Here is a 27,651-nt window from a genome sequence, read left to right on the forward strand (position 1 = left end):
CACTGTGTAAAGTGCTCCTGAAACACTGTGGGTTAAACGTTGTCTAATTAGCTTTTCACATAGTCATTCATTGCAGCAGTCTGTATCAGCCTATAGATGCAGCCCTTATGTGTCACTCACTGATTGCATTGTTTGACCTACTTTTGAAGTTTGTGCAAGTATAGCTTCGGGTGGGAAGAGATCAAAACGCATTGATGAGCTTAAAGAAAATAAATAAAATGCCAAGAGCCATTGCAGTGTGTATGTGTGTATTGTCATGTTAAAACTGAAAGGGGCTGGGTAGGGGGTCACAGCAGGTAGTGGGAATGTGGCACAACAAGTGGGGCTGTGTTATATTGCCGCCAACTGAACTCTCTTTCTTTCTCCATCATCTTCCACCCCCACCACTGGATCTCAGATCAGGAATTCAGCTGACTAACAATAGAAGAGAGTCTTTCACCCTTGAACAATACTCTCACCCCCTGCCAGATACCCGGGCCATGACACACTGACACACACACACACACACACACACACACACACACACACACACACACACACACACACACACACACACACACACACACACACACACACACACACACGCACACGCACACACACACACTCTCCACCTCTCAGTCTTTCTTCTAAAGGCTATGCATTGCCTGACAAGTGAATATAATCAGCCTCCAGTATGTGTGTGTGAGAGAGAGGGAGAGAGAGATAGAGAGAGAGAGCGAGGAGTAGGCGGGGCGGGGCTGTCAGCGGGGTTATTCATGTGTGATCACCAGTCCTCCTGAGCATTTAGACTATACAGCATCAACAGAGGAAGAGACAAGGAGGGGAGAGGAGAGGACACGCTGGCTGGTTGGTTGAATAAAAACAAGTCAGTCATGAGAAGCGTTGCGGCGTGGAGCTCTTGTGTCGAGCCACAACACTATCTGGAGGAGAGGCAGAGGTGAACCTTGGAGAGGTGATAAAGACCTATTCGGAGCATCTGGGATCAACCTGAAACAAAAACACAGTCTGTGGCCATGGGGGGCTCCCTGAGCCAGCACAGGAAGGGCTCCATCGGCTCCCCACGGAAGAAGAGCAGCATGTAAGACGAGATGCTTCATTCATTGTGTGTGTGTGTTGTTGTTGTTGTTGTTGTTGAGTGTGCACGTTGCGGAGGAGATAAGGGGAAAACTTGCACTGGCATGGACGCTCTAAAATAGCTGAGTGGGTGCTGTTGATCAAGGACAGAAGATCAATTGTGTGTGTGTGTGTGTGTGTGTGTGTGTGTGTGTGTGTGTGTGTGTGTGTGTGTGTGTGTGTGTGTGTGTGTGTGTGTGTGTGTGTGTGTGTGTGTGTGTGTGTGTGTGTGTGTGTGTGTGTGTGTGTGTGTGTGTGTGTGTGTGTGTGTGTGTGTGTGTGTGTGTGTGTGTGTGTGTGTGTGTGTGTGTGTGTGTGTTTAGTGTATGTACTCAGATGGGAAGAGGAGCGAGAGAGATAAGGGGTTGAAGGGCAGTGCTGCTGACACCTGGATGCTCCTTTTAGAGCCAGGACTTTCCCCTCGCTAGACTGAAAGCAAATCAGCATTGCTCACGTCCTCTCCTGTGTTCTATTTTTGAATACTATTTAAGTATTCAAATTTAAAGCTCCCATATTATACACTTTTCGGTTCTATTATACACCATATTATATGGTCTTAGTGGTCCCTAATACGTTTTTCTTTAATTGTTTGCTGAAAAAAACGTTCAGATAATTTATTGTACTATGCTGATGTTCAGCTAATCTCACAATGGCCTATTTTTTAAAAAAGAGTTGCAGGTCCCCTCGTAAATATACAATCTTTGAGCTCCCCCCGCCCCCTGTCCGGAAGCGAAGCCAGATACGCCTCGCCCTCTGTCTGTCAGGGCCGTGGACCAATAAGAAATAGGGGTGTGGGCTGCACAGTGGAAGCTTCTGGCTTTACGGTTTGTGAGGTCAGAAAAGGGGATAATTCCAGGCCCCCAGGACTGTGCCTTCTCCGAGCAACCAGCATGGACATGTGGCCAACCCATTAGTATTGCATGGTGAGGGGTGGAGCTTATTTTCATACGGCCCGTAGGCAGATTTCCCTGTCCACACAGTACAAGCGGCGAACAAGATTGTGTCTCTGCAAAATTTTTCTGGATATCAATCATAGGCTCATACTTATCTTTAGACCATATACTATTAAAACTGAAGTTTTCTCATTTCAAAACGCCACCTCAAGCGTTTTATTAGCCCAACGGCTTTTAACGGCTTTCAGTTTGTTTTCGCCAGGCTAGATGCTACAGAACGAGAATGATTCTACTCCCGCCTCCAGTCCGCTACGCTTGCCGCCCTCTTTCTTGATAGGTCCATAATGCAGCTACGTCGATGCTACGTCATGCTTTGGGCCGTATGGAATTTCCGGATTATACTTCCTTGTTGCTTCTCTGCGCCTATGAGCAGCTTTCATAGGAATGAATGGGCGCCATGTTTCAATACGGTGTCCATTTCTTTATATGTCCATGGATAATTCTGACTGGAGTGTTTTTGGGGGGAGGGGTGGGGGTTTCAGAAAAGGGGAGAGTGAGAAAAGGAGAGATTGTTATTTTTTTTGATATTTTGGCAGTCTCTAGGCACACCGTGGACGCATGGATATGTTGGAACACATTTAAAAAGTGCATTTAGCATAATATGGGACCTTTAAAGAAACAGGGAAGAGAGAGAGAGAGAGAGTCATAGCTGATGAAATTAGCAGAGAGATGCTAATGAAATGACTTACTAGCATAAACTGACCGGGTCATGCTCCTGAATGTAAGGCAGTGTCCAAGCCTGCTTTTCATTGGCAATGAAATTTTAGCAGCTGGTTTCAACAGTGGAAGGAAAATGCTCCTGCTAGCTATTAATTATGTAGCTGTGACCCTATTTCTACAGTGTTTTTTTTTTAGTCATACACGCCTGTCGTACAGTTTATTTTTGACATCCTTGAAGTAAGGTAGTAAGGTAAGTAAGGTATGAATGCAGCTGTCTCGAGCCTTTGTGTTGTTTAAAATGAAGGGAAAGGGGAATGAAGATGATGTTGCTGGGGCATTCGTCTTAGCCTATAAGAGCACTTAGCCTCTGCTTCTTTTTTCCTCTCATCCTTTGTAACAGCGAGTGAGCCCTTTCTAAATGATCCTCCCAGCTGATCCCAGGGATGCTTTGATTGCACATTCATGTTTTAAAAGCTTCTGTAAGCCCCTTGGAGAGGGAACACTTTCTCTCAACATACGTAAATGAACAGGCCGAGCCATATCCAGTCGATCTTTTTCTCGTAAACATTGCTGTGTTCTCTCTGCGATTCAAGTCAGGAGAATAGCAGTGGTGAGTAAAAAGAAAACTTTGCTGCCATCCATCTGCTATTTGAAACTGATGTTGTTTTGGAGATGCAGTGGGTAACATTAAGGCAAAGATGGGAAAGCTCAGTGACTGACAAAGCTTTTGAGACAAAGCCATTTCTCATTTAAATTATGGTTGTTAATTTAAACCTCCCTGATCCATAAGCATACTGTAGTCCTTTGCATTCAGCTGTGTTTGTGCGAGGGCAGGTGGGGGTTGGGGTCGTTCCCTGTGGGACAACTGGGAGGCCAAACAGTGCCGTGGGATCTCTGTTTTCAGCTTCTGGTCTAATTTTAGTTGGCTTAATCATCTGTTTTATGTCTTAAATGGAGCAGTATTTGATGAACAGCGGACTTCCTGTTCTTCCAAAATGGAGAACATATCTTGCTTCTCATATCTTTACAGTGATACACATTGTGAAGATGTAGATTTTAATTATGCATAAGTCTAAACTGACTAGGCCTTTTAACATGAAAGTGAAACTCCTCCTTGCTGAATAATGTTGAATTGTGTGGCTGAAAACCCTTACTTGCACATTATTAAAGATGATAATATATGTCTGCATAGATATATATTTTTCTATAATCCATTTGCTATATAGCATTTGGAATGGAAATTACACGTAGTATAACTGATTTTTAAAGACAAAGAAAATGAATGGACAAGATCAAGTGGAACAGTAGGGGGTGTGCTGCCTCCCTGCTCTGTGCGTGCATGTGTGTATAATGTGCATGCATGCACTATTGTCTTGGAATTGTGTGCTCTTGTGTTGCCTGTTGTAGTCACGGACAATAGCTCAGTTGGTGTCTGTACATGACTTCTCTCTGTCTCTCTTGTTCGCTCACTCTCTTCCTTTTTTTCATCATGCCACTGTTGGTTAAGTTATTTAGGTGTACTGTTGCACAGTGAGTGAGTGCCTCCGCTCCATTCAGTCTCACTCCATGACGTTCTGCCCTGATTGCAGCTAATGGGTTCTCTATTACAGATGTAGAGATATGGGTGTAAACACAGTTGTCATTCTCAAAAGGCATATCAGAGGCTTTGGAGCATCTCTCTATATATTGTTTTCATCTGTAAGAGTGCTGTGTCCTGGATGATGCTAATACATATAGTTAAATATCAAGAGCAGTGCTACCTTCTTTTCTACCTGCCTGTCTGGGACAGAAGACAGGTAGGAAGGGTTTATATGTTTTCATATTGTAGTACACTTGTGACCCCTTCCCAAATGGTTGCCATGGATCCTGTCAACCCTGTTTAGGTTCCCCAAGGGTTGTGTGTTAGACCTGTTTTGCATTTTTGCACCTCACTTTCTTTCTCACATTGATTCTTCCCTCAGCTCTTTTACTTTTCTTGGCTCTTACTTCCAGGTTTATGATGTGGTGGAATATCATGCTGCTTGTTTTGTGTTTTAGTTTTTGATGTGTTTTTTTTGTGAGGAATCTGGCCAAGTGATAGTCCAAATATGACCACAAGAGGGAGTCATACCATAGAACAAGCCAACAGATATGACCCAACCATATTCTGTTCAGATGAAATGCTGGGGGGGGGGGGCGGTAATGTTGACATACACTGAGAGACAGGTAATCTCTCATAAAGTACATCCTTCGTGCATCCCTCTCGGGATTCTTTTTACAGCACTGCCATGTCCCCCACGGAAAACTGTTAAATGCAACATTCCACAGTTGACACACGGTCATATAGTGATATTATTCATGCCCCTACTTGTATGCCTACATTCGCCTATACATTCACATACACGCCCAGATATTGTGCACACTGCGTATAGTTGCAGCACATGCATAATCCACAACTTCCTATTATCATGAATATATTTTGTGGTGCTCCTCTATTGAAAGCATACAATACTGACTCAACCTGCTGCCTGTTCATTCAATATTTTACTGATCTAAGCATCTAGTGTCTGTTTATCAGCATACAGCTCTGTGGCAGTAGTTTGAAAAAGCTGAATCGAGTATGTTATTGACTGTTTATTACTCCAGTGTTGACATTCTGCACCAACTGTGTTCCCACATTCCGGAAAACACTATTCTTGCAGATTATTATATGGTCAGGCCTCAGCATGGCTACAGTTTAAAGGTCTAATTCATGTATTAAAGCTTTCAAAGTGATATTACACACAAGACCCATGGGTTCATAAACCAGTGTTTCAGTCAGAGACTTTCTTAATTTCTTTGAATGTAACTTGCAATTGAAACAAAGTCGGTGCCAATGTCTAACATTAAAAGAATGAAAGCTGTAATCAAAAGATGTTGAAGATGTTGGACAGACTACACACTTTAAATGACTCTGTTATTGCAGTGCTGGCTATAAAAATGTAAAACGAGTTGTCTTCAAGATGGTGCTGGAGAGACTGTGAGGATATTAAAATGTGCTCAACATGTCAGGGCAATCTGCTCATTAGATAACAAAATACCTTGTATGGTAAGGAGAAATGTTGGATAATGAGAAACATTTGTGGTATACATTATGAAAAGATGCTCAGTACATTTTCACACAAATCCAACCAATAGGGAGAATTATAATTTTTTTATAATATAAAAGTTTTGGGAGAAGACCAAGGGGTCAGCATAAACATTGTGATTCATCACCTGGGGACAAACAATGCTACAGACAGCTATCAGCTCTGTGAGGCTATACAGTTGGTCCATTGGTGCTTTTGTTACGGTTGGGTCTGGAGGACACAGGCGCAGAGACAGTGTAAGTAAAAGAAGATTTATTTCAGGAGAAAACCAGCAGGGTGTTAGGACCGTGATCCGGGGAGGGAAACTGGCTGGCATGGGGGTCCAGGGAGAGAGCAACGGGGCAAGTCCAGGGGGCTGAGTGGAAGCAGGCTAGAGCGGGCAGGCAGGAGGGGTCCGAGGAGTAGTGCTGGAGAGCTAGGGCTGGAGCTGGTGGCTGGAGTCAGGCCGGGAGAACTGTGGCAGAGAAACAAGGGTTAACCAGGAAAACGTGCAACAGAGCATGGCTGAAAACAGGTGAGCGAGAGAGTGAACTGACTGTGTGAGAACAGAAGCTACAATCTGGCAGTGTCTGGAAGGTAGGCCCGGGTATAAGTAGAGCAGTTGATGAGGATTGAAGGCAGCTGTGAATGTAGTTGATTGACTCCAGCACACCTGGCTCCACCCCTGCAATTAGCTCAGCACACAGAAAACAGGTGAAAAGGGAAAACACATATATGGCCAAGGAGCCCAAACGGGATCATGACAGTACCCCCCCCCCCTCAATGAGAGCCTCCAGGCGAGCCACCGGGCTTCCCTGGGTTGTCCCGGTGGAACTCCTTAATAAGGGAGGGATCGAGGATGAGCTGGCGAGATATCCAGCTCCTCTCCTCAGGACCATAACCCTCCCAGTCCACCAAGTACTGAAAGCCCCGACCACGGCGGCGAATATCCAGGATCCGCCGGACTGTGTAGGCGGGGTGATCATCAATCATGCGGGGAGGTGGAGGGGGTGTAGCTGGAGGGCACAGAGGGCTGGTGGAGACAGGCTTAAGCTGGGAAACGTGGAATGTGGGGTGAATCTTCATAGATAATGGCAGTTTTAATTTGACAGCGGATGGGTTGATAACAGTCTCGATTTCAAAAGGACCAATGTAACGTGGGGACAGCTTCTTAGACTCAGTGTTGAGTGGGATGTTTTTAGAAGAGAGCCAAACCTTCTGACCTGGTGTGAACTGTGGTGCTGGAACCCGGTGTCTGTCTGCCATGCGCCGATTGCGCTCGGTGGAACGGAGCAGGGCCGCGCGAGCGTCCCTCCAGACCTTACGACAGCGTCGAAGGTGGGCCCGGACAGATGGCACCGCGATGTCGCCCTCCTGTGCTGGGAACAGAGGGGGTTGATATCCAAGGGAACATTCGAATGGGGACATACCAGTAGCTGCACTTGTCAGGGAGTTGTGGGCGTATTCAACCCATGGCAGGTGAGTGCTCCAGGAAGACTGGTTCCGAGTAGTGACACAGCGCAGCGCAGCTTCGAGGTCCTGATTGGCCCGCTCCGTCTGCCCGTTAGTCTGAGGGTGGTAGCCTGAGGAGAGACTGACAGAGGATCCTAACTCACGACAGAAAGCTCTCCATACCTGGGACACGAATTGTGGACCCCGATCGGAGACCACGTCAGCTGGGATCCCGTGGAGGCGGACCACATGCTGAACCAGGAGATCAGCAGTTTCAGACGCTGTAGGAAGCTTGGGCAGAGGCACAAAATGGACAGCCTTGGAAAATCTATCAACAATGGTGAGTATGGTAGAATTACCTTCGGACAGCGGGAGACCAGTGACGAAGTCGAGACCAATGTGACTCCAGGGACGCCCAGGCACCGGGAGGGGACGGAGCAACCCTGAGGAGGGTTGATGCGAGGACTTACTGCGTGCGCAGACAGTGCAGGCGAGCACGAAGGCACGGGTGTCAGCCTCGATGGTGGGCCACCAGAAGTGTCACTTGGCCAGGGACAGGCTGCGGTTAACACCCGGGTGGCAGGAGAAACGTGAATTATGCACCCACTGGAGGACCTTGGAGCGGACAGCACTTGGCACGAACAGCCGACCCTGCGGCCCGGTTCCCGGATCCGGTTCCTCCCTCAGCGCCTCTCGGATCCGTGCTTCAATCTGCCACCTGACTGCCCCCACCACACAGCCAGGGGAGATGATGGTATCGGGACTGGAGAGACCGTGGTCAATGGCAAACTGTCGGGACAGGGCATCCGGCTTCCCATTCTTGGACCCTGGTCGAAAGGTGAGCTGGAAGTTAAATCGACCAAAGAATAATGCCCAGCGGGCTTGGCGGGAGTTAAGGCGCTTGGCGGACTGGATATAGGACAGGTTCTTGTGATCAGTCCAAACAATAAAAGGGATCTCCACCCCCTCCAACCAGTGCCTCCACTCCTCAAGCGCTAGCTTAACCGCTAGCAGTTCCCTGTTGCCGACGTCGTAGTTGTGCTCTGCGGGAGACAGGCGCCTGGAGAAGAAGGCACAGGGATGAAGCTTCTGGTCCTCCGGGGAGCGTTGAGAGAGGACCGCCCCTACCCCGGAGTCCGAAGCGTCGACCTCGACCACGAACTGTAGAGCCGGGTTGGGATGAATGAGAATGGGAGCTGAAGTGAACCGCCTCTTCAGTTCCACGAACGCCGCCTCAGCCTCCGGGTTCCAAGAGAAGGGGATAGCTGGGGAGGTAAGTCCAGTGAGGGGAGCCGCTACTCGACTATAATCCCTGACAAACAGTCGGTAGAAGTTGGCAAAGCCCAAAAAGCGCTGGAGCTGCTTTCGGGTCACGGGTTGAGGCCACTGTGCCACCGCCTGTACCTTCTCGGGGTCGGCCCTCACCTGCCCTCGCTCTATGATGTACCCCAGGAAGTCCACGGAGTCCACATGGAACTTGCACTTCTCTGCCTTGACATACAGCTTGTTTTCCAGGAGTCGCTGTAACACCTGCTTCACGTGTTGGACATGTTCCTCCTGTGAGCGAGAGAAAATCAGGCAAGACGAGAGGCAATAATCACTCCAACTTAGTACACGACTAGTCGCCCAGTTGATGTGGGGATTGTGTAACCTTAACCAAGGCTGACCCAAAACTAAGGGAGTGTGAGGGGAAGGGATAATGTGAAACTGTATTACCTCATGGTGGTTGCCTGACAGGACAAGGCGAAGAGGCTCTGTACGATGGGTAACCCGTGCCAGCAGCTTCCCATTAAGTCCCTGGGCATTGAGGGGAGTAGCGAGCGGTCGAGTGGCAATACCTGCTCTAGCAACGAAGTCAGCATCCAGAAAGCTCTCGTCAGCTCCAGAGTCCACCAGAGCGAACAGTGAATGGGTTTGTTGGTTCCAGGAGAGCGTAGCCTGCAGTTGCATGCGAGTTTGGGGGAAAGGTTCCGAAGTGATCTTGCTCACCAGTATTCCCACCGTTACTGGGGAGCACTCCCTTTTGGCCGCTGGGAACAGGAGCTCAGGAAGTGACCGGGTTGAGCGCAGTAGATGCAGAGCCCTTCATTTATCCTCCGAGAGCACTCAGCATTGGAAAGTTTGGCTCGGCCCAGCTGCATGGGCTCCTCTGCCGAGGAGGAGGGAAGGACAAAGGAATCAGGGGACTGACTGGAGCAACGACCTGGGGAGTGTCTTACAGGGACTGAGGGAGAACGGGAGGAGAACGGGTCATGGGACCGCCCGGCTCTTTCCCTACGACGCTCTCTAAGGCGATTATCAAGTCTGATAGCTAGGGCCACTAACTCGTCCAAGCTAGCTGATTCGTCCCGAACTGCTAACTCATCCTTAACTGGATCGGCTAGTCCGTTGAGAAATGCCCCCTGCAGAGCCTCATCATTCCACCCCGTCTCTGCCGCTAGCGCTCTGAAGTCTACTGAATACTCAGCTACGCTGTGGGTACCTTGTCGAAGTGTGAGGAGTCGCTTGGTGGCATCCCTGCCGCGCACCGGGTGATCGAACACCTTCTTCATCTCAGCCAAAAATAAAGCAAAAGAAAAACAAACAGCTGACTGACCCTCCCATACTGCTGATGCCCAGGTTAATGCTTTACCCGTGAGTAAACTGATTATATAGGAGATCTTGGCTCTGTCTGTGACATAGGTAGATGGCTGTTGCTCAAACGCTAAGGTGCACTGAATCAGAAAAGGCCTACATGCCCCAAAGTCACCTGAATAGCGCTGCGGTGCCGGGACACGGGGTTCACGGGCTTGGGGAAGCGGCGGAGCCGAGGCAGGACCTTGTTGAAGACGACCGGGGTCGGCAGGAGATGGGGGGGTGAGGTGTGCCGAGACAACGTTGAGTTGCTGCCCCATAGCAGTAACACAGGTGGAGAGCCCACTTAGCGTGGAGAAAACATCTCGGAGAGTCTGCTCGTGTTTCCCTACGAGCACTCCCTGCGCTGCCAATGCCTGGTGGAGGGAGTCCGTCTCTGCTGTGTCCATGTTTAGGGCCAGATTGTACTGTTACGGTTGGGTCTGGAGGACACAGGCGCAGAGACAGTGTAAGTAAAAGAAGATTTATTTCAGGAGAAAACCAGCAGGGTGTTAGGACCGTGATCCGGGGAGGGAAACTGGCTGGCATGGGGGTCCAGGGAGAGAGCAACGGGGCAAGTCCAGGGGGCTGAGTGGAAGCAGGCTAGAGCGGGCAGGCAGGAGGGGTCCGAGGAGTAGTGCTGGAGAGCTAGGGCTGGAGCTGGTGGCTGGAGTCAGGCCGGGAGAACTGTGGCAGAGAAACAAGGGTTAACCAGGAAAACGTGCAACAGAGCATGGCTGAAAACAGGTGAGCGAGAGAGTGAACTGACTGTGTGAGAACAGAAGCTACAATCTGGCAGTGTCTGGAAGGTAGGCCCGGGTATAAGTAGAGCAGTTGATGAGGATTGAAGGCAGCTGTGAATGTAGTTGATTGACTCCAGCGCACCTGGCTCCACCCCTGCAATTAGCTCAGCACACAGAAAACAGGTGAAAAGGGAAAACACATATATGGCCAAGGAGCCCAAACGGGATCATGACAGCTTTGAGCTAAATGCCAACATGCGCACAGTGATAATGCTAAAGATGCTGATGTCTAGCTGGTACAATGTTAAACATGTTCACCTCATCTTGTCAGGATTGTACCAAAATGGCAGGCCAGAACCCAATAGCACGACAACAAACAGTTCAGGTATTGCAACAAAGTTTAATAAGGAATCAAACCAGGTGGTAGCGAGGCAACAAGTCCAAGAGGGGCAGGCAGAGGGATAATCCAAAATCCAAAAAGGCTGGGTCAAAACACGAATAGGCGGGCAGGTAAACAGGCAGGAATTCAGAATGGCTGGAGAGCAATGTAACACAAAGACAATCTGGCAGGGAACTGAGGGAATGAACCGGTATATATACTGTGGGGCTAATAGCTGATGGGGAGCAGGTGAGTGTGGTTAGACCAGGTGGAAGTAATCAGCAGGGAGTGCAGAGCAGGGGGGAGTGGCCGGGTCTGAAATGACAAGAGAGTTAATATGGGAACAGACAAGTGACAAAAAACTAAATTGTGGCTGAAGTAGTGACACATCTTAATTTTTTTTTAAAGAAGAAAAATCTTAATTAAGCATGTTATCATGCAAAATAAAGTTTAATTCCATTAAAAACAAAAGTACATCTGTGGGAATGTCATTAGTTTTACAAGTAAAGGACTAACTAAGATTTTGACCAGATGGTGGAGCTTCAGTAGAAGTCTGGGATCACAAAGGTCACAAATGAAGTTCCCTCATGGAAAATAAGGAAGGTATTTAACTTTGAATTTTAGAACTCATAACCATGCATCCCTTCTGCATTTTGGATTGCTTTATCAAAATGTCATCGGCATGGCACCCTATTTAGTAGTTGTTGGGATATATCAGTCTGGAAAAGTGGCGGACAGAGCAACTGACTGGCTGGCCAACACCTTAGCTGCATGGCTTGCATGTCTAAAAATATACAGTAAATTGAATGTAAATCCACCTATTAGTTGTATGGAAACCTTGATGGGGATCAGAGTGTCAGTCAGGAGTATATGTTGACCTGATGGTGGTGGTCATGTGCAAGATCTCCGCCTGGCTGTCTGACCTTCTGTCATCATGCAGGGGATTTGAGGGCCTAGAGATAAACGCTCTGTGATGGTTGAGAAGCGTCTCTAATTCTCTCTCTGCACACGCACACACACACACACACGCACACGCACACACACATAGTTATCTCATCCACGATCATACCTCCTATGTTTGTGGCTCTCAGACATGTCTATCATTGCTGATTTATTCTTAGCTCATAACCACATGCTGCTATCAGTCAAAATGTAATTGATGTTTAAGGATGTGCATTCTTGACGGATTAACTAACAGCATACGCACATAATAACCTGGGGTTCAGTGTGTGTTGTGGTGTGTAATATCTTTTCCACCCCCCTGAGCCTAACAAGTGCCTGTGTGCTAAGAGACGGGCATCTTCAGAATAGGGTTGGGCAGTATCCATTTATAATACCTTTAAACCTTCCCCAAATTAATACCCCGTTATACGGTATTACATTCCGGTATTAGCCTCCTATTGCTACATTTTACAAGATTACATTGAACTAATCACTGTGACGTTACCTCCGCCAAATACAACTTTTTTCTGACAGCACATGAACACATCACAGTCTACGTTCCAAACGAGGGAAAATAAAGCATGTCATTTATGTTATTTATTACCGGTATACGGTAATACCGTAATAACTCCCAACCCTACTTCAGAATGATCACATAATATGGCTGTACTGTACGTGTGGGTTTGCCACTGTTTCACTGTGTTCTATCTGAACGTTCAATGTATTACATAAGAACTGACTCTTCTCCCTCTTTCTGTTTTCCTTCTTCTTCTCTGTCCGTGGTTCATGTATCCACCGAGAAGAGAGTCACGGAAGTCTCCACTCTGTCCACACACTCCTGCATGTCTCTATAAAGACACAGTTTGTTATTGTGCAAAGGCAACTTGGAAGTGTATCCGATGTAAACAGTTCTGCTGCAGTTGTGCTGCATGAGGGGGGGGGGGGTTGTTTGCTTCAGACGGCTCGTATCCTCTTCAGGACAGACAAGTTGGTCGAGAATAGAGAATCAAAGGAGGGAATGGAAACAATCTAAGGAATGAAACGATGTAAAGAATGTTTTTAAGAAGAACAAGAGAGCATTTCAAATTCCAGTCCTGCCAAAACTCTCTCTCTCTCTGTCTCGATCGATCTCTTCCTTCCTTGTTATGTCTGTCTCTCACTCCCCATTTTTAATGAATGTTGTTTTCCATCAGCCATGCCTCTTAATTTGCGCCATTTTTTCAGTGGGCCCATCACAGATTGAACAGTGTCCCTTTCTCTGTGTGCACCAGTGTGTGACATAATTGTTGAGTGTGTGTGTGTGTTGGTGCATGTAGCCATCTATATTTGACTACACGTCTCTGTGGACCAACTCAGTGTTGTAATCAGTGGTAGATTTTCGTGACTTCCACATGGGAACAGTAAACGGCAGGAAATGAGTCAAAATGTCAAGAAAAATCTCTGCTACTCCTGTTCTCTTTCCCTGTTCATCCTTTTCACAGTGGCTGAACCATCCGTCCCTTTATGAGATTAGTCATGGTCCATGTTTTTTCAAAGAACACATCACTTCTGGCCTAGATCTATGTTTGTTTGTTTGTGAGAGAGAGAGAGAGAGAGAGAGAGAGAGAGAGAGAGAGAGAGAGAGAGAGAGAGAGAGAGAGAGATGTGTATGTGAAAGCCTGGTTACATAAGCCATCCATGAACAGCATAAGAGGCACGCGTGTGTGTGTCCGACTGATGTGTAGTGGCACCCTCACTTTTGAATCTAGGTTTGCTGTATGGATTTGTTGGCTGTCTGGCCTGGATATTTATCAATAGATCCTCGTGAAATGAACGGCTACACACTGTTTGTGTGGTTTGTAGAACATATAAAGGATACAGCTTAGTCCGTCGTTGAAAATATCTCTAATTTTGTAGCTCTCGTCTCCCTTTATCCATCCAGGGAAAAAATAGGCATACAGGCTCTTCCTCTCCGACAATCGCAGTGCCAAGTAAACAAATTCAAAATGTCAGCTGGTCACATGTCATTAATTTAGACAAAAAAATCCATTAGTTTGGTTAACTTTAAAGATAATGTCTTTTTTTATGCAACAACGCTAAATAAGTGTTCATGGGAAGCTGTCGGAATGTTAATAGTTACAGCGAGGAGTTACGACACCTTTCTTTTGAGTTTTTCAAGCATAAAGGAGGGTTGAAGCTTTACCTCCAATCCAAACTCACCTCCTTACATCTTTAACATTCACTGTTGGCCTCATTATTTCTTCCCTTGCCCTTTTTTTTCATCTGCTATTTCTTTAAGACACCAACGTCTGGTAGCCTGTCTGTGCCAGAGTAACCAGACACTTTTTTCCCACCTATTAAAACAGGAAGCATTTCCTTTCCTTTCCTCTCTCCTCTCTCCTCTCTCCTCTCTCCTCTCTCCTCTCTCCTCTCTCCTCTCTCTTCCCCCACAATCGAGAGAAACCCCGAAAAGAATTTGGGAGAGGAGAGGAGAGTAGAGGCAAACTCCTGAGCACGAGTTGTCAAACAGGCAGGAGTGGAGAGCGAGCCCATGGCTGTAGACCAGCTGATCGTCCAGCCAGCCAGACAGAGAGAAAGAGAGAGAGGAGGGGAGGGGAGGAGTGAGTGACTACTGATGCTCTGGTAATCTGCACTGTGTGAGTCAGTGCTGTGGAGAGCCAAGCAGAAACAACAGCAACAGAGGCAGCAGCAGAAGCATGAGACACGTTTCCCCCTCTCACCAGCGTCAACAACACAGAATAGCAGGATGGGGAGAGAGCTGAGCGCCTCAGTCAGAGGAGGAAGTGAGCAAGCCATATAGAAAGCAAAAAGGGGCCAAAAGCTGGGGAGAGACTGAGGCAAGAAGACGGCAGATCAGCAGCTTCTGTCCGCGTCTCCTTTTTATTTTGCGGTAGAAACAAGGACTGTTGAAGATCACTGAAGCTGATTGACACACCAGTGACAAGCTTAACTAACCCAGAAGAGGAAGAGGAAGTTTACAGTTAAATCTCGGAGGTGGCAGTGCCGGGTTTATCACTCAACGTGTTGCAGTGATGTCGTGGTTGTCTCCTGTCCAGTGGGCCAAATGGACATGGTCAGCGGTGGCTGGGGTTGGGGAGGACGAGGGATCCAAGGATGTCTGCGAGGATAAGTAAGAGAGCTAGGCCACTGTGTGTGTGTGTGTGTGTGTGGGTGTGTGGGTGTGTCAGTGTTTGTGTGTGAGTGTTTACACTAGGCTGTGTGTGAGAGAGAGAGAGAGAGTGTTTACACTAGGGTGTATAATGTATATGAAATAAGAGGAGATTATATCCGTAAAGGATGGACTGATTTTTGCTTCAATTTAAACAGCACTAGATTAATTATGTGCATGTGTGGGAGTTTGCGTTATGACTGCAGATTCCTCTGAGTCATGCTGACAGGTGGTGGGTATACACACACACACACAGAGCGACTCACAGTCACACAGCAAGTTAGTGATGCTATAATCTCAGATTGTTTCCTATGCTTGTGGGTACCAGCTGTGGGGTCATACCCTCAATGTCTAAAAACAGATTCACTGTCAAACTACACACAGTCAAACTACTGTTTAGTGAGTCCCTGCTTTGTGTGCTTCATTCTGTTTCTTTATTAGTCTCCAAAGCCTAAGATCTGACTGTCTATTCCTGTTTTTACGTGTGTTTGAGTTTGTGTGTATGTATAAAGGCTGTTTGGCAGTTGGGGAACAGTTGGGGGAAGGGGGTAAAAAGCTTTTGATTTCTTTCCCGTCCAATTCTAGTTTCTAAGTAACCATCCAAGTTTGCGGCCGCTGGGGCCATCATTGGGACCTGATCCAGTGTGTGTGTGTGTGTGTGTGTGTGTGTGTGTGTGTGTGTGTGTGTGTGTGTGTGTGTGTGTGTGTGTGTGTGTGTGTGTGTGTGTGTGTGTGTGTGTGTGTGTGTGTGTGGGAGGTGGGAGGTGGGGGTGGGTTATATATATTAGGATTAGCTCCGGAGGATGATTTTCTATGGGGCCCCAGAGCGTGTGAATGTGTTTGTGTGAACTGCTGGTATCAGAGATGGAGCGTGGTTTGGTATTTGCATTGAGAGCTTTGCTTCTGTGCTGTTTTTCATTAGTGTGCGGACGTTTTGATGTGCGTTTAAGTGGCTTGGAATGGGTGCACACACACACACACACACACACACACACATAAACTCTCTCCCTCCCTGTCTCTCCCTTCCTTTTTGTCTCTGGAGTTTGGAAATAAATTTGGGCTTGGTGGCTAGGCAGCTGACACAGCAGACCAAAAGACTCTCTCTCTCTCTATCACTCTCTCTCTCACTCTCTCTCTATCTCTCTCTCTCTCTCTCTCTCAAAGGCAAAGGATGCAGGTGGCCTTGAAAGACTTCACTTCCCCTCCTCTCCCTTCCACTGACTTCCTTTTAAATTAAAAGCAGCTTGGTTATTTTGAAGCTACTTTGAACTCTGAAATCTATTGTTTTTATGTCACTTAAGGAAAACAGATTATTTATATTGGAAAGCCTGTGCTTATGTGTTAAGAGTGCCACACACAAACATGCAGGGCCTTAGCCGTTTGTAGACTGGTGATGAACATTTCGCGCATTTCAATGCCTTCTCTGTTCTCTGTCTGTCTTTGAAGGCCAGCAGGCAGTGCGATTTGCTTTTATCACATGCTCTAAATCACCTCTTGAGAACAGTTAATTTTGACAGGTTTTACCACATTTTACCGTTCAAACTGTGTAACTTGTGTGTTTTGTTAAAGTCTTGGTCTGTCTTTCTCTCCACAGTTCAGACTCGGAGGGGACCTTTGAGACTCCAGAGGCAGAGTCTCCTGGTGTCGCGAATCTGCTGAGCCAACTGGATAACTCCAACCACACAGGTAAGACACCCAACGCTCATACTGGCCTTATACTCTGTCATGCCTGTACACCATTGGGTAGGGCTGGTTATCAAGCCTCATTAATCAATAATTGTTTTGGTACTAACTGAAATGTTTCTGTCGCACAAACTAACTTGATCAGGACTGAGATTCAGGTCAGGCAGCTGCACATATAAAACAAATATTCATTTTAATCCTTTGGTCTTTTCTAATGCAGTAGTTTTAACCACAACACCAGTGCTATCTTTAATACTTTTTAACCACAGACACCATTGAGTCTGCATATGTAATAGTCCTCAACAGTTTGGAAGTTATTGTTTTTTGTATCAACCTTGTTGTCATTCTGTTTATTACTTAGATCCTGTACATTATCATGCAGGCAGTTTTAGTTTGCCAGTTTTTTGTTATGTTGACTTTGTTTTTATGATAATGTATGTGAATTGACACCTTAATTGCATCATAATTACACCAATGTCTTCCATGTCTGGAGGAGCATTAAGGTTTTCACTGTGTCAACCACAGATCAAACAGATTTTCGATCGGCTTTCTGTCATCTATGCAGACAGTGTGTGTGAAATTTCAGTGAGCTCCCTCCTGTTTGGCACAATCTTGCAAATCGGATGATAAATGTGCAGTAGATGAATCTGGCCTGTTTGGAGCTGCCAAAGAGGCCCACTGTTGTCTAATACACAGGCTCCTCCTCACCCCTCCCCTCCCTCCTGCCCTGCTTTCACCCACACAGACACAAGTACCACACATCACCATGGTGATAGAATATCTGGGGTGCATCTTCTGTGCTGAAGCTAATGGTATGATTATCACTGATGTTTGCAAACTCTGATGATCTGCATATATTTGGATAGTATTGTTCTGAGTATTTTGGATGTCTCTAGGTTGAAATGAGATGTGTTTTGACCACAGCATATGGGCAATGTACTAGATAATAACAGACAGATTAATCATGTGTTTATTATCAAGCTTAGTTTGCGGACAATGGCAGTCTGCTTTTCATGCTAAATGGGTCACATGCTCTGTACAAAATCTGGGTTATTTTCATAAATAAAAGACCATCTGTGGAGAAACTGATATCGCGGTGTACTATAATTAGACTTTAAGGCCCGGGGTGGGCAGGGAGGGGCCCGACCACAGGCCACAATGTTACTGTTTGTGTTGTAAAATCAGGCATAGCTGAAACATTAGACAGCTATTTGTCTACCTGCATACAATGTGTTTCTCTCTGACTGTCTCTCTCTTACTTCCTCTTTATTTATTTTTCCTCTTCTGGTGTCGCATTGTGAAACTGTATTAAAGCCTCATGTTGTTTTTGTTGCTAGGCCACGTGGTGGTGTGTACTCTTTGAGGCCTGGGTGTGGTTCCTCTACATCTGTTCCCTGTCTGCAAAGGGTGTGTGTGTGTGTGTGTGTGTCTGAAAGTACCCACATTTTTAGCAGAATCCTACAGAAACTTGCATTGTTTGAACGTATGATGTAGTCACAATTAGCAGTCAGTCATGTCAAACGATGTAATAAGCTGTTGCCCGTCCAAGGTGAAACCACAATGACTTTTTTCATGTTGTGTGCATGTTGTGAAAAAATAAAGAGAAGATACAGCAGAGGTTAATTTTTAATCATTTTGTGTTGTGTATGAGTTTAACAGTGTGTTTGTGGGTGTATTTCTCAGTAACAGAGAGCCTTGTGTTTCAGCAGCAGTGTGACTCAACAGAGACCGGCCTGCTGCTGTGGTCGTTAGCTAGCTGCTAACGGGATGTGTGGGGACACAGGATGTGGAGGGCTCTGAGAGGAAGCCAGAATCCATTTTAAGTGTTTTAACAGAAGAAGTAAAGGTCTATGACTTAAAGTTTAGATCCCTGTATGACAAATAAAAGTAGCCACAGGATATAGGTTTGACAGTTTAAGGACAGAGACATAGGAGGAAGATTTAAAATCTGCTTTTAATGTGGTTCTGACCGTATTTTTGTTCTACTTACATCCTTTCTTAAATGACTTCTCTTAGTTGATATTTGTAACTACAGTGGAGGAAATAAGTATTTGATCCCTCACCGATTTTGTAAGTTTGCCCACTTACAAAGAAATGAGGGGTCTATAATTTTAAAGCTAGGTTTATTTTAACAGTGAGACTCAGAATATCAAAAAGAAAATCCAGAAAATCATATTAAAAAAAAGATATACATTATTTTGCATTTCATTGAGTGAAATAAGTATTTGATCCCCTACCAACCAAAAAGAATTCTGGCTCCCACAGATTAGTCCTTGTGCTTTAAAAAAGTACTCCTAATCTCAACTAGTTTTCTTTATAAAACACACCTGTCTCAACTTGTTACTGTCACTACTTCAGCCACAATTTAGTTTTTTGTCACTTGTCTGTTCCCATATTAACTCTCTTGTCATTTCAGACCCGGCCACTCCCCCCTGCTCTGCACTCCCTGCTGATTACTTCCACCTGGTCTAACCACACTCACCTGCTCCCCATCAGCTATTAGCCCCACAGTATATATACCGGTTCATTCCCTCAGTTCCCTGCCAGATTGTCTTTGTGTTACATTGCTCTCCAGCCATTCTGAATTCCTGCCTGTTTACCTGCCCGCCTATTCGTGTTTTGACCCAGCCTTTTGGATTTTGGATTATCCCTTTGCCTGCCCCTCTTGGACTTGTTGCCTCGCTACCACCTGGTTTGATTCCTTATTAAACTTTGTTGCAATACCTGAACTGTTTGTTGTCGTGCAATTGGGTTCTGGCCTGCCATTTTGGTACAATCCTGACAGTTACCTGTATAAAAGACACCTGTCCACAGAGTCAATAAATCAAACTCCAACATCTCCATCATGGGCAAGACCAAAGAGCTCTCTTAAGGCCCATAATCGCCGTCGGAGAGTCTGGAGGGGGCGGGGACACGAATCTGTTTGGTGTGTGCCGTGAAATCGGTCGTCGTAGATGTTGTCGGGCTTCTTTTGAGCCGGCGGGCAGTCTTTCAGTTGGAACAATTTGATTGGTGGAGGGCTAGGAAGCCCGGAAGTGAGGCAGGTAGCACAAACAGCTAACAACATCTAGCCATTGTTTTAATGTGTTTGTTTGTTTCGTTCAGCGAGTACTCACATGCATCAACCCTTGTTGACTGCTCGACACCATGCTCGACACTCTTTGCTAAAAATGGTGCTCTTTATGGTCCATAAATATAAATACGTATTTCTATCTATGTTTATGGTCTAGAGAGCTTTCCCATCATTTCCGGCTTCCGTATATTTTTGGGCCGCAATCATGGCCACAATACAGATTAGCGCCGCCTGCTGTTATGGAGACATTACGTCCCGCGCAAGTGCAGAGCGTACGGAAAGTCAGCAGTCGGCTCGGTGTGTTCTTGGCACTTTTTTGGCCGCAACGGGAAGACTGGAGCTGCCTGAATCGGCAGTCTCCATTTTCGGGTAGTCGGACCGGTGTTTTCATCAGGGACAAGATTGTAAACCTGCACAAGGCCGGAATAGACTACAAGACCATTGGCGAGAAGCTGGGTGAGAAGGAAACAACTGTTGGTGCGATTATTTGAAAATGGAAGAAACACAAAATGACCCTCAATCTTCCTTGGTCTGGGGCTCCATGCAAGATCTGAACTCGTGGGGTATCAATGATCATGAGAAAGGTGAGGGATCAGCCCAGATCTACATGGGAGGAGCTTGTTTATGATCCCAAGGCAGCTGGGACCACAGTCACCAAGAAAACCATTGGTAACACACTATGCCGAACTGAATTGAAATCCTGTAGTGCTCGTAAGGTTCCCCTGCTCAAAAAGGGACATGTACAGAACCGTCTGAAGTTTGCCAATGAACACCTGAACGACTCAGAGAATGCTTGGGAGAAGGTGATGTGGTCAGATTAGAACAAAATCATGTTCTTTGGTATCATAGTGACTCGCCATGCTTGGAGGAAGAGGAATTCTGACTATGACCCCAAGAACACCATCCCCACTGTCACACATGGAGGTTGAAGCATTGTGTTCTGGGGGTGTTTCTCTTCTAAGGGGACAGGTGGACTTCACTGCATCAAAGGAAATATGGATGGGGCCATGTACCATGAAATACTAGGTGACAACCTCTTTCTCTCAGCCAGGTCTGTAAAAATGGGTCATGGATGGGTCTTCCCAATGACCCTAAAAATACAGCAAAGGCAACAAAGGAGTGGCTCAAGAAGAAGCACATTAAGGTCATGGAGTGGCCTAGCCAGTCTCCGGACCTTAATCCAATAGATCTGTGGAGGGAGCTGAAGCTCAAGTGACAGCCTCGAAACCTTAAAGATTAGGAGAGGATCTGCAAAGAGGAGTGGTCCAAATATCCTCCTGAGATGTGTGCAAACCTGATCATCAACTACAGACACGTCTAACCTCTGTACTTGCCAACAAGGGTTTCTCCACCAAGTACTAAGCAATGTTTTGATTGGGGATCAAATACTTATTTCACTCAATGAAATGCAAAATAATTTATATATATTTTTTTATGTGATGTTCCGGATTTTCTTTTTGATATTCTGTCTATCCCTGTTAAAAATTAACCATTAAAATTATAGACCGTTCATTTCATTTTAATTGGGCAAACTTACAAAATCAGTGAGGGATCAAATACTTATTTCCTCCACTGTATGTGTCCTCATCTGATCAGCAAAGTTGTTTTATATTGTGATGTTCCACATGGTTCTATCCTGGGTCCTATTGTTTTTGACTGGTGTATACGTCCCCTTTCAGCCCACAACTTTACTGTCATAGTTCACTCTCACTGCTCTCATAGTGTCATTTTATTAGAGTGTCATTTTCTGCCACAGCAGCTGTTTTCAATGCTAGATGTGTAAATTAGCAGCTATTTTACTTTAAGTTCCCCATATCCAATTAAGAGGTGATGACTTGTCAAACAGTGTTTGTTCACCTTGTTTCCCCTGCCACAGAGAGAGAGAGAGGACTGTTGTTTCAAGTGTCAGAATGACAAAGGCAAGGGTTTCAGAGAAAAACACCTCAATAACATTCAGCATTTGATCTTTTTTGTTTGTCATTTGGTTCTTTTATTTTAATGAAAGGTCTTACTTCTCTTTCCTCTTCTGTTAGTATTTCCATCCGAAAATGAGGTGTCACTATGGACGAGACACTGACTCAATCCAGATTTTTTCCGCTGTAAAACATTGCGAGACTCAGGCCCATGTGTCTCAAATCAAGAGGATTTTTTTCCCCCATCTGGAATATTGTAACTTCATCTTCACCTGCTTTAGCAAAATATTTCTGGTTTACAACTGATTCAAAATGATCCTGTTAATCTGTTGCCTGGGCCCTAAAAGAGCTTTTATGTGAAACAAATTTCTTTACACTGATGTTTGGAAGTTTTTTTTTTTTTATCCTCCAGACTCAAAACCAAAAAAGTCTATGTGTTTTTCAAGTTGTTGCTCAGTTTTAAAAGACCAACCTGCTTCAATTTTTACATTTTTATTTATTTCCATTTGCGTTGTTTTTACTCTTATTATTCTTTTGTAAGTCTGTATTAAATCGTTTTACTTTACTAACTTACTTGTCTTCCCTTTTTTTTCCACAGCCCTTTCCAATGTGACAAACCACTTTCATGACCAGAACTCCAACCGGGATGTCGGCCCAGTTTCATCCCAAAATGTCGATTCCCTAAACAACCTCAGTTGCCCTGCTTCACTTGGCACTGATAGCAGCTTTGGTTTGGACCAGAACTTGAACCTGACCCTCAGCAGCAGCAGCAGCAGCAAAGCCGGCCCTCTAGCCCTCCGTCCCCCATCGCTGGCCGTCCACTCCCCGCTCAACAAGCCAGACCCTTCGGAGGTCGACGACGAGGCTCCGCTGACGTCTGACATTTGTGTGGACCCTGACATGCTCAATGGCAACTTGAACACCGACACTGCACTGTTGTCAAACGGCAAGCTGAGCTGTGAGACCAATGGCACAATCATCACGTGAGTAAAAACATTGGAGATAAATAAATCCACACAAAGGCCAGTTCCTCTCTTCAGTCGTCAGAGAGAGATAGTGGCTGCACAAATAGGACTCACATATTTTTCAAGCTGAACAAACAGGGCTCTTTTTTCTTTAGTGGCTGTGTAGGGAACATTAGTGAATGCTCGCTATTGTGCACATTTAACCCCGTGGTGTAATCAGAGTGTTCCCATTTTTAACCAACTGTGGTGGCCTATTGTTTATCAGACTGTCCTCCTGCACATCCACTCCATTCCTCACCAGCGTTATTATAGATTGTCATGCTTGGTTTTAGTTTTTACAGTTCACTTCTATTTTTAGGAATATTTGTTTTTTCATTTGCTTGCATTAGTCCACAGAATCTGATCTATGGATGTTTTTCAGTGTTTTTTAGCTGGAGAAAGTATCTTAACGATTAGTTTTGCATTTGCTGACAGAAAATCTTATTTGAATGATAAAGAGAAAGATAAAGTGTCAAACAACGCCCCCTTGTGGCAGGTTCCAGCTAAAGAGAAATCTTTCAACAGTAGTGTCATCTTAATCCTCTGCTTTTTTGTGATAAAAACAACAATGAACTCCCAATAACAACTCATGTAACAAAAACTGCTAGAATAATCTCTACATGTTGGCAAATTCCATTTTGACAATCCAGATAATCAGAGTGATTTCAAATGTAACCTTTCCAATCTAAACGAAAACTCTCACCTGTCCACTTTTAGTCTTGATTTTAATTTGATAAACTATAATAACCCTGCGCTCACCTGTCATTCAACCTAACCCCTGTCCCATCCTCTCGTATGTCTTTCCTTCCTTTGCCTTCCAAACCTGTCATTCTGTTTCCCTTCTCTCTGTGTGGCATCAGGACTGCTGAGCAAGTCCATATCCTCTGTGTTCTGTTGTAAGTACTGTATAACCGTGTGTGCAGACGTGTGAGTGTGTTTGAAACTACAGTCCTTGCTGCTCTTTATACAAATCTAAGTCCAGACTCACTGCACAGCCTACTGTGTCACCCACATGACCCAAACGTTCCTTCAAACACAAAGTGAAGGGAAGTGTGCAGAGGAGATTTAGAAAGTAGAGGAGAGAAAGAGTTTGTGGAAACCCCTTTAATCCCCTCCAACGCCATTAATCTGCCTTTTTCTGCGGCAAAATTTAGCAATTTTAGCAGAGCATGCAAATCCACAGCGGGGGAACACAGAGCAATGAGGTCTGCCTGTAAGGCTTTCTGTCTATCATGCTTTCTCTCTTCTCATAATGAATCCATCCCACACATGTAGAGATATTGATCAGGTCGGTGTTGACATTGATGTTGTTTTTGATCTTCATACTCAGAAACTCCTGTAAAGTGAAACAGAACCAGCCGATGCAAAAGGACGGAAAGGTAAGAATTTAGTTTACTTAATTCAGTTCTGCTCTTTAAAACAATCACACAGTCAGTGTGGTTGACTGACTGTTTTTTTTTGCTGCTGTTAAAGGATGGCCATCGTGGAGACCACGCAACAGACGAGGAGAAGTTGGCAAGTAGTGTGAAAGCAGACAAAGACGAAAGCAGTGAGTAAAAGGATCAATGAATATTGATTTAAATGTTTTTTCTCATTAATACATGTCAGTGAGCCTGCCAGTTACAGTGCCCGCTGATACAGGAGCAAATAGTTAAATTATTACCCAGCTCAGTGAGGGACTCCACTGTACAGAGATCAGATAACTGGATGTTGAAGTTTGAACCATATGCTTTGACTTCCCTCGATCAATACCGGACAGCGAGAAGGTTATCTCTGCCTTACAAGCACAACATTAATCATTAACTTTACACATCATTTTACGCTGCATTGAAGCCTGTGACTGTGTGTGTGGGTTGTGAGCACCATGACAGTAAAGTAGTTGAGAGCGACAGTAGAGTGTGTTTTTTTCTGTTGGGCCTTTTTGAGGAGAAGAATGTTGGTCTAGTAGTGAAAACTTTCTAGACACACAAGTGCCTCCAGGCAGCAAGTGACACAGCTTTAGTTCCTAGCCGTTACAGATGTTGCACAACAGTAAATCCCCCCACATGAACTGCAGTAGGAAGAAGTAAAATTGATCCTAAAGGCATGATTTTTTTTCTACTGTGAACATTTGTATTTTTCTGGCTTTGCCCTGAAAATGTGTGGATACAGTATGTGTTAGTTTAAAATGTGAACAGATAGGTCACACACAGAAATCTGTCATTTAAAAAGGAGTTGCCTTAATACTTATGCAACAAATGTCTTACATTGTTAGGCTCCTTGTGAGTCACAACTAAAAGGAGAAGAAAAAACCCGCCATTGGTGTTTCTTTCGAGGCAAAAAGTAACTTGTAACAGCCAGGAGAATACTTTTCACAGAAATAAATGATCCCGTCTCACCATGCGGTTAGAGAAAAGGGATAACACAACTTAATACTAGATTCTAATCATCTTTTGCAGTGACTGAGCACATGTGGTAGTAAAAAAAAAGAAATTAAAAGTTATATATACAGTATTATTATAAATAGGGTTGGAAGAAATGCTGTAATACTTGTCATGTACTGCCTATCTTTTTCTTAACGTGTTTCATTTTTTTCCAGTTCAAGATTGCCATGTGACTTCAAAGCCTGAAGGCTCAGACTGCTGCTCTGTGGTAAGTTAATACAACAATGTATCATTCCTTTTCCTTACATGTGCTGTGCCATTGTTTTAAGCAACCCAAACATGATGCTACCAGTGACCACTAGGTGGGGGTGAAGCACTCTCTTGTTATATGCACTGAACTGTCACCATCAAAGTTGCTGACAAAACAAGCCCAGACGTGTCCCTCCCTGCATCACATCACTTTTTGAACTGGGGCTATTTACGCAGTCAATTCAACTTTGGCTACTTAGTGTCTGCCACCATGTTTATGTATTAAGGTGACAGATGGATTTAAATTATGATTCAGGAGATTAGAATATGACTCATTATCCAGGGAAGGACAAGTGAGAATGGAGGGAGACAAAGGGAGGAGAAGAAGAAAGATTTGAGATGTTTAAGAAACACAGATCGAAAGGCAAGAGGGGTTTGGGGTTAAAAACGAGAACGAGAGAATGAAGAAAAATGATTTGTCAGAGGAACAAATTGAGTAGGCATACAGAGACAGAGAGAAATGTGATATGTTCACAGTCACACCATAAAATAATTTGGAATATATAGGTAGAAAACATATTAGAAAAATAATCAATATTAAATAACAAACCAATGATGAGAAAGATATATCTCTTTTTAAATAAAAAGTAGTTTCAGTGGAGTTTTGGTGACTAGAAATACACCGTGTTTGTGTCATGAATTCATATTCTAAAAGGTTTACATGAGCTCTACCCCTCGTTATGCTAAGCTTTAACCCTTGTATGTACTGTATATACAATAAGACTTAACCAATTTCCTTCTGCCCTCAGCGGTATGACGATCCATGCCAGCTGATGAACAAGTCCGGGGGAAGTGAAGTGGAGAAAACGGGAAGTCAGGTCCTGGACTCCATCTGCATCAGTGAGGCGGAAAAACAGGCCGTTCTCACTCTCATTAGAGAAGAGGTACACACCTCTATTGAAGTCATCCAACATGAAACCTATCATCAGTGTGTTTGTTTCCCATCATGTAAGTGTTTGCCAAGGGTTTCTTTTAAGTTTTCTGTTCACTGACTGATAACAGATATCTCTCTATATTATAGATCATCACTAAAGAGGTGGAAGCCAACGATTGGAAGACAAAATACGAGAGCAGCAGACAAGAAGTCACTGAGATGAGGTTAGAAGAAGTGACCGTCACTGATCACTAAAACATTAATGCAATGGAGTTGCACAGAGGGGATTTTTAGTTTTTAGTGCGAGAGTTTACTTACATAGATCATATTTTTGTATTCTTGTTTTTGTTGTCTATATCTTTTTACAAATAATCTTGGCTTCAGGGTTTAAGCTGTATTCAAAGTGCTTTTACAGCAGTGTGATCTTTAATAATCCCCAGTTTGTCATACTAAGAAAGACTTATGACGTGGTTTGTCTTATTTCAGAAAGATTGTGGCTGAATATGAGAAGACGATCGCTCAGATGATCGGTGAGTACGAATGATATAAGATACAATCTACCATTACATTTGGTCAGGTGGTTAGAGAACACTTTTTTTTTTTGCAACCTAACCATACATTTCAGTTGTTGCTACAATGATTTCAGTGCCACTTAACAATATATTTCACTCCAATCTTTTTTTTTATATTCTTAAATATATATCTCACTTTATGAGATTTATACAGAATAAATGTCAGAAATAAGATATACAGTATAGCACTCCTCAATGATAAACGTGTTCTTCTTCGCTCCTCTCAGAGGACGAGCAGCGCAACAGTCGGAGTTCCCAGAAGTCTTTGCTTGAGGTGACGAAGGAGAAGGAAGCTGCCACTGCAGACCTGAACTCCGTGGAGCGCTCTCTCTCTGACTTGTTTCGGCGTTACGAAAACTTGAAGAGCACCCTGGAGGGCTTTAAGAAAGTAAGGGGTCATAGGTCAAATTCATGGCTGAGGCGATACAGCTGACTGTAGCACAAATCGTTGGGCTGTTAGAGGATTAACATTGTTGATGGGTGTCCTGTGGTTAAGGGCGGTGGTCGCCTAGAGGTGAGAGCAGCAAGGAGTTTTTACAGTGAAGGTCACTAGATAAATGTGTTTCTCAAGTCAGTGAAACAAACACAGTACTCTCTTGAACAACTGACGCACGCACGCACACACACACACACACACACACACACACACACACACAGAACAACTCGCCTGTAGCAAATCTTGACCCCCAGTTGACCCACAGCTGGTTTAGAGCAGCTGCTCATGTGCGATTGAAAGCTGTGGTATGTTAC

The 27,651-nt window shown here is 44.8% G+C and overlaps 1 protein-coding gene across 2 annotated transcripts in view; it reads left to right on the plus strand.

Moving 5' to 3' along the window:
• Positions 1 to 877: 877 nt before the first annotated feature.
• Positions 878 to 27,651, plus strand: part of LOC307267823 (transforming acidic coiled-coil-containing protein 1-like) — a 29,478-nt gene continuing 2,704 nt past the window's right edge. The window contains exons 1-10 of one of the 2 annotated variants that reach the window (XM_080050245.1): positions 878 to 1,078; positions 16,705 to 16,796; positions 22,378 to 22,762; positions 24,114 to 24,162; positions 24,257 to 24,332; positions 25,362 to 25,414; positions 26,205 to 26,339; positions 26,477 to 26,553; positions 26,816 to 26,859; positions 27,129 to 27,289. In XM_080050245.1, coding sequence (XP_079906371.1) covers positions 1,014 to 1,078; positions 16,705 to 16,796; positions 22,378 to 22,762; positions 24,114 to 24,162; positions 24,257 to 24,332; positions 25,362 to 25,414; positions 26,205 to 26,339; positions 26,477 to 26,553; positions 26,816 to 26,859; positions 27,129 to 27,289 — 1,137 coding nt within the window. In that variant the 5' untranslated portion in view covers positions 878 to 1,013. Of the gene's footprint in view, positions 1,079 to 14,599; positions 15,072 to 16,704; positions 16,797 to 22,377; positions 22,763 to 24,113; positions 24,163 to 24,256; positions 24,333 to 25,361; positions 25,415 to 26,204; positions 26,340 to 26,476; positions 26,554 to 26,815; positions 26,860 to 27,128; positions 27,290 to 27,651 lie in introns of those variants that run through there. The other variant, XM_080050244.1, reaches the window with a different exon arrangement.

Source organism: Ammodytes marinus (genome assembly GCF_949987685.1).
Source record: "Ammodytes marinus genome assembly, chromosome: 2".
Lineage (NCBI taxonomy): Eukaryota > Metazoa > Chordata > Actinopteri > Uranoscopiformes > Ammodytidae > Ammodytes > Ammodytes marinus.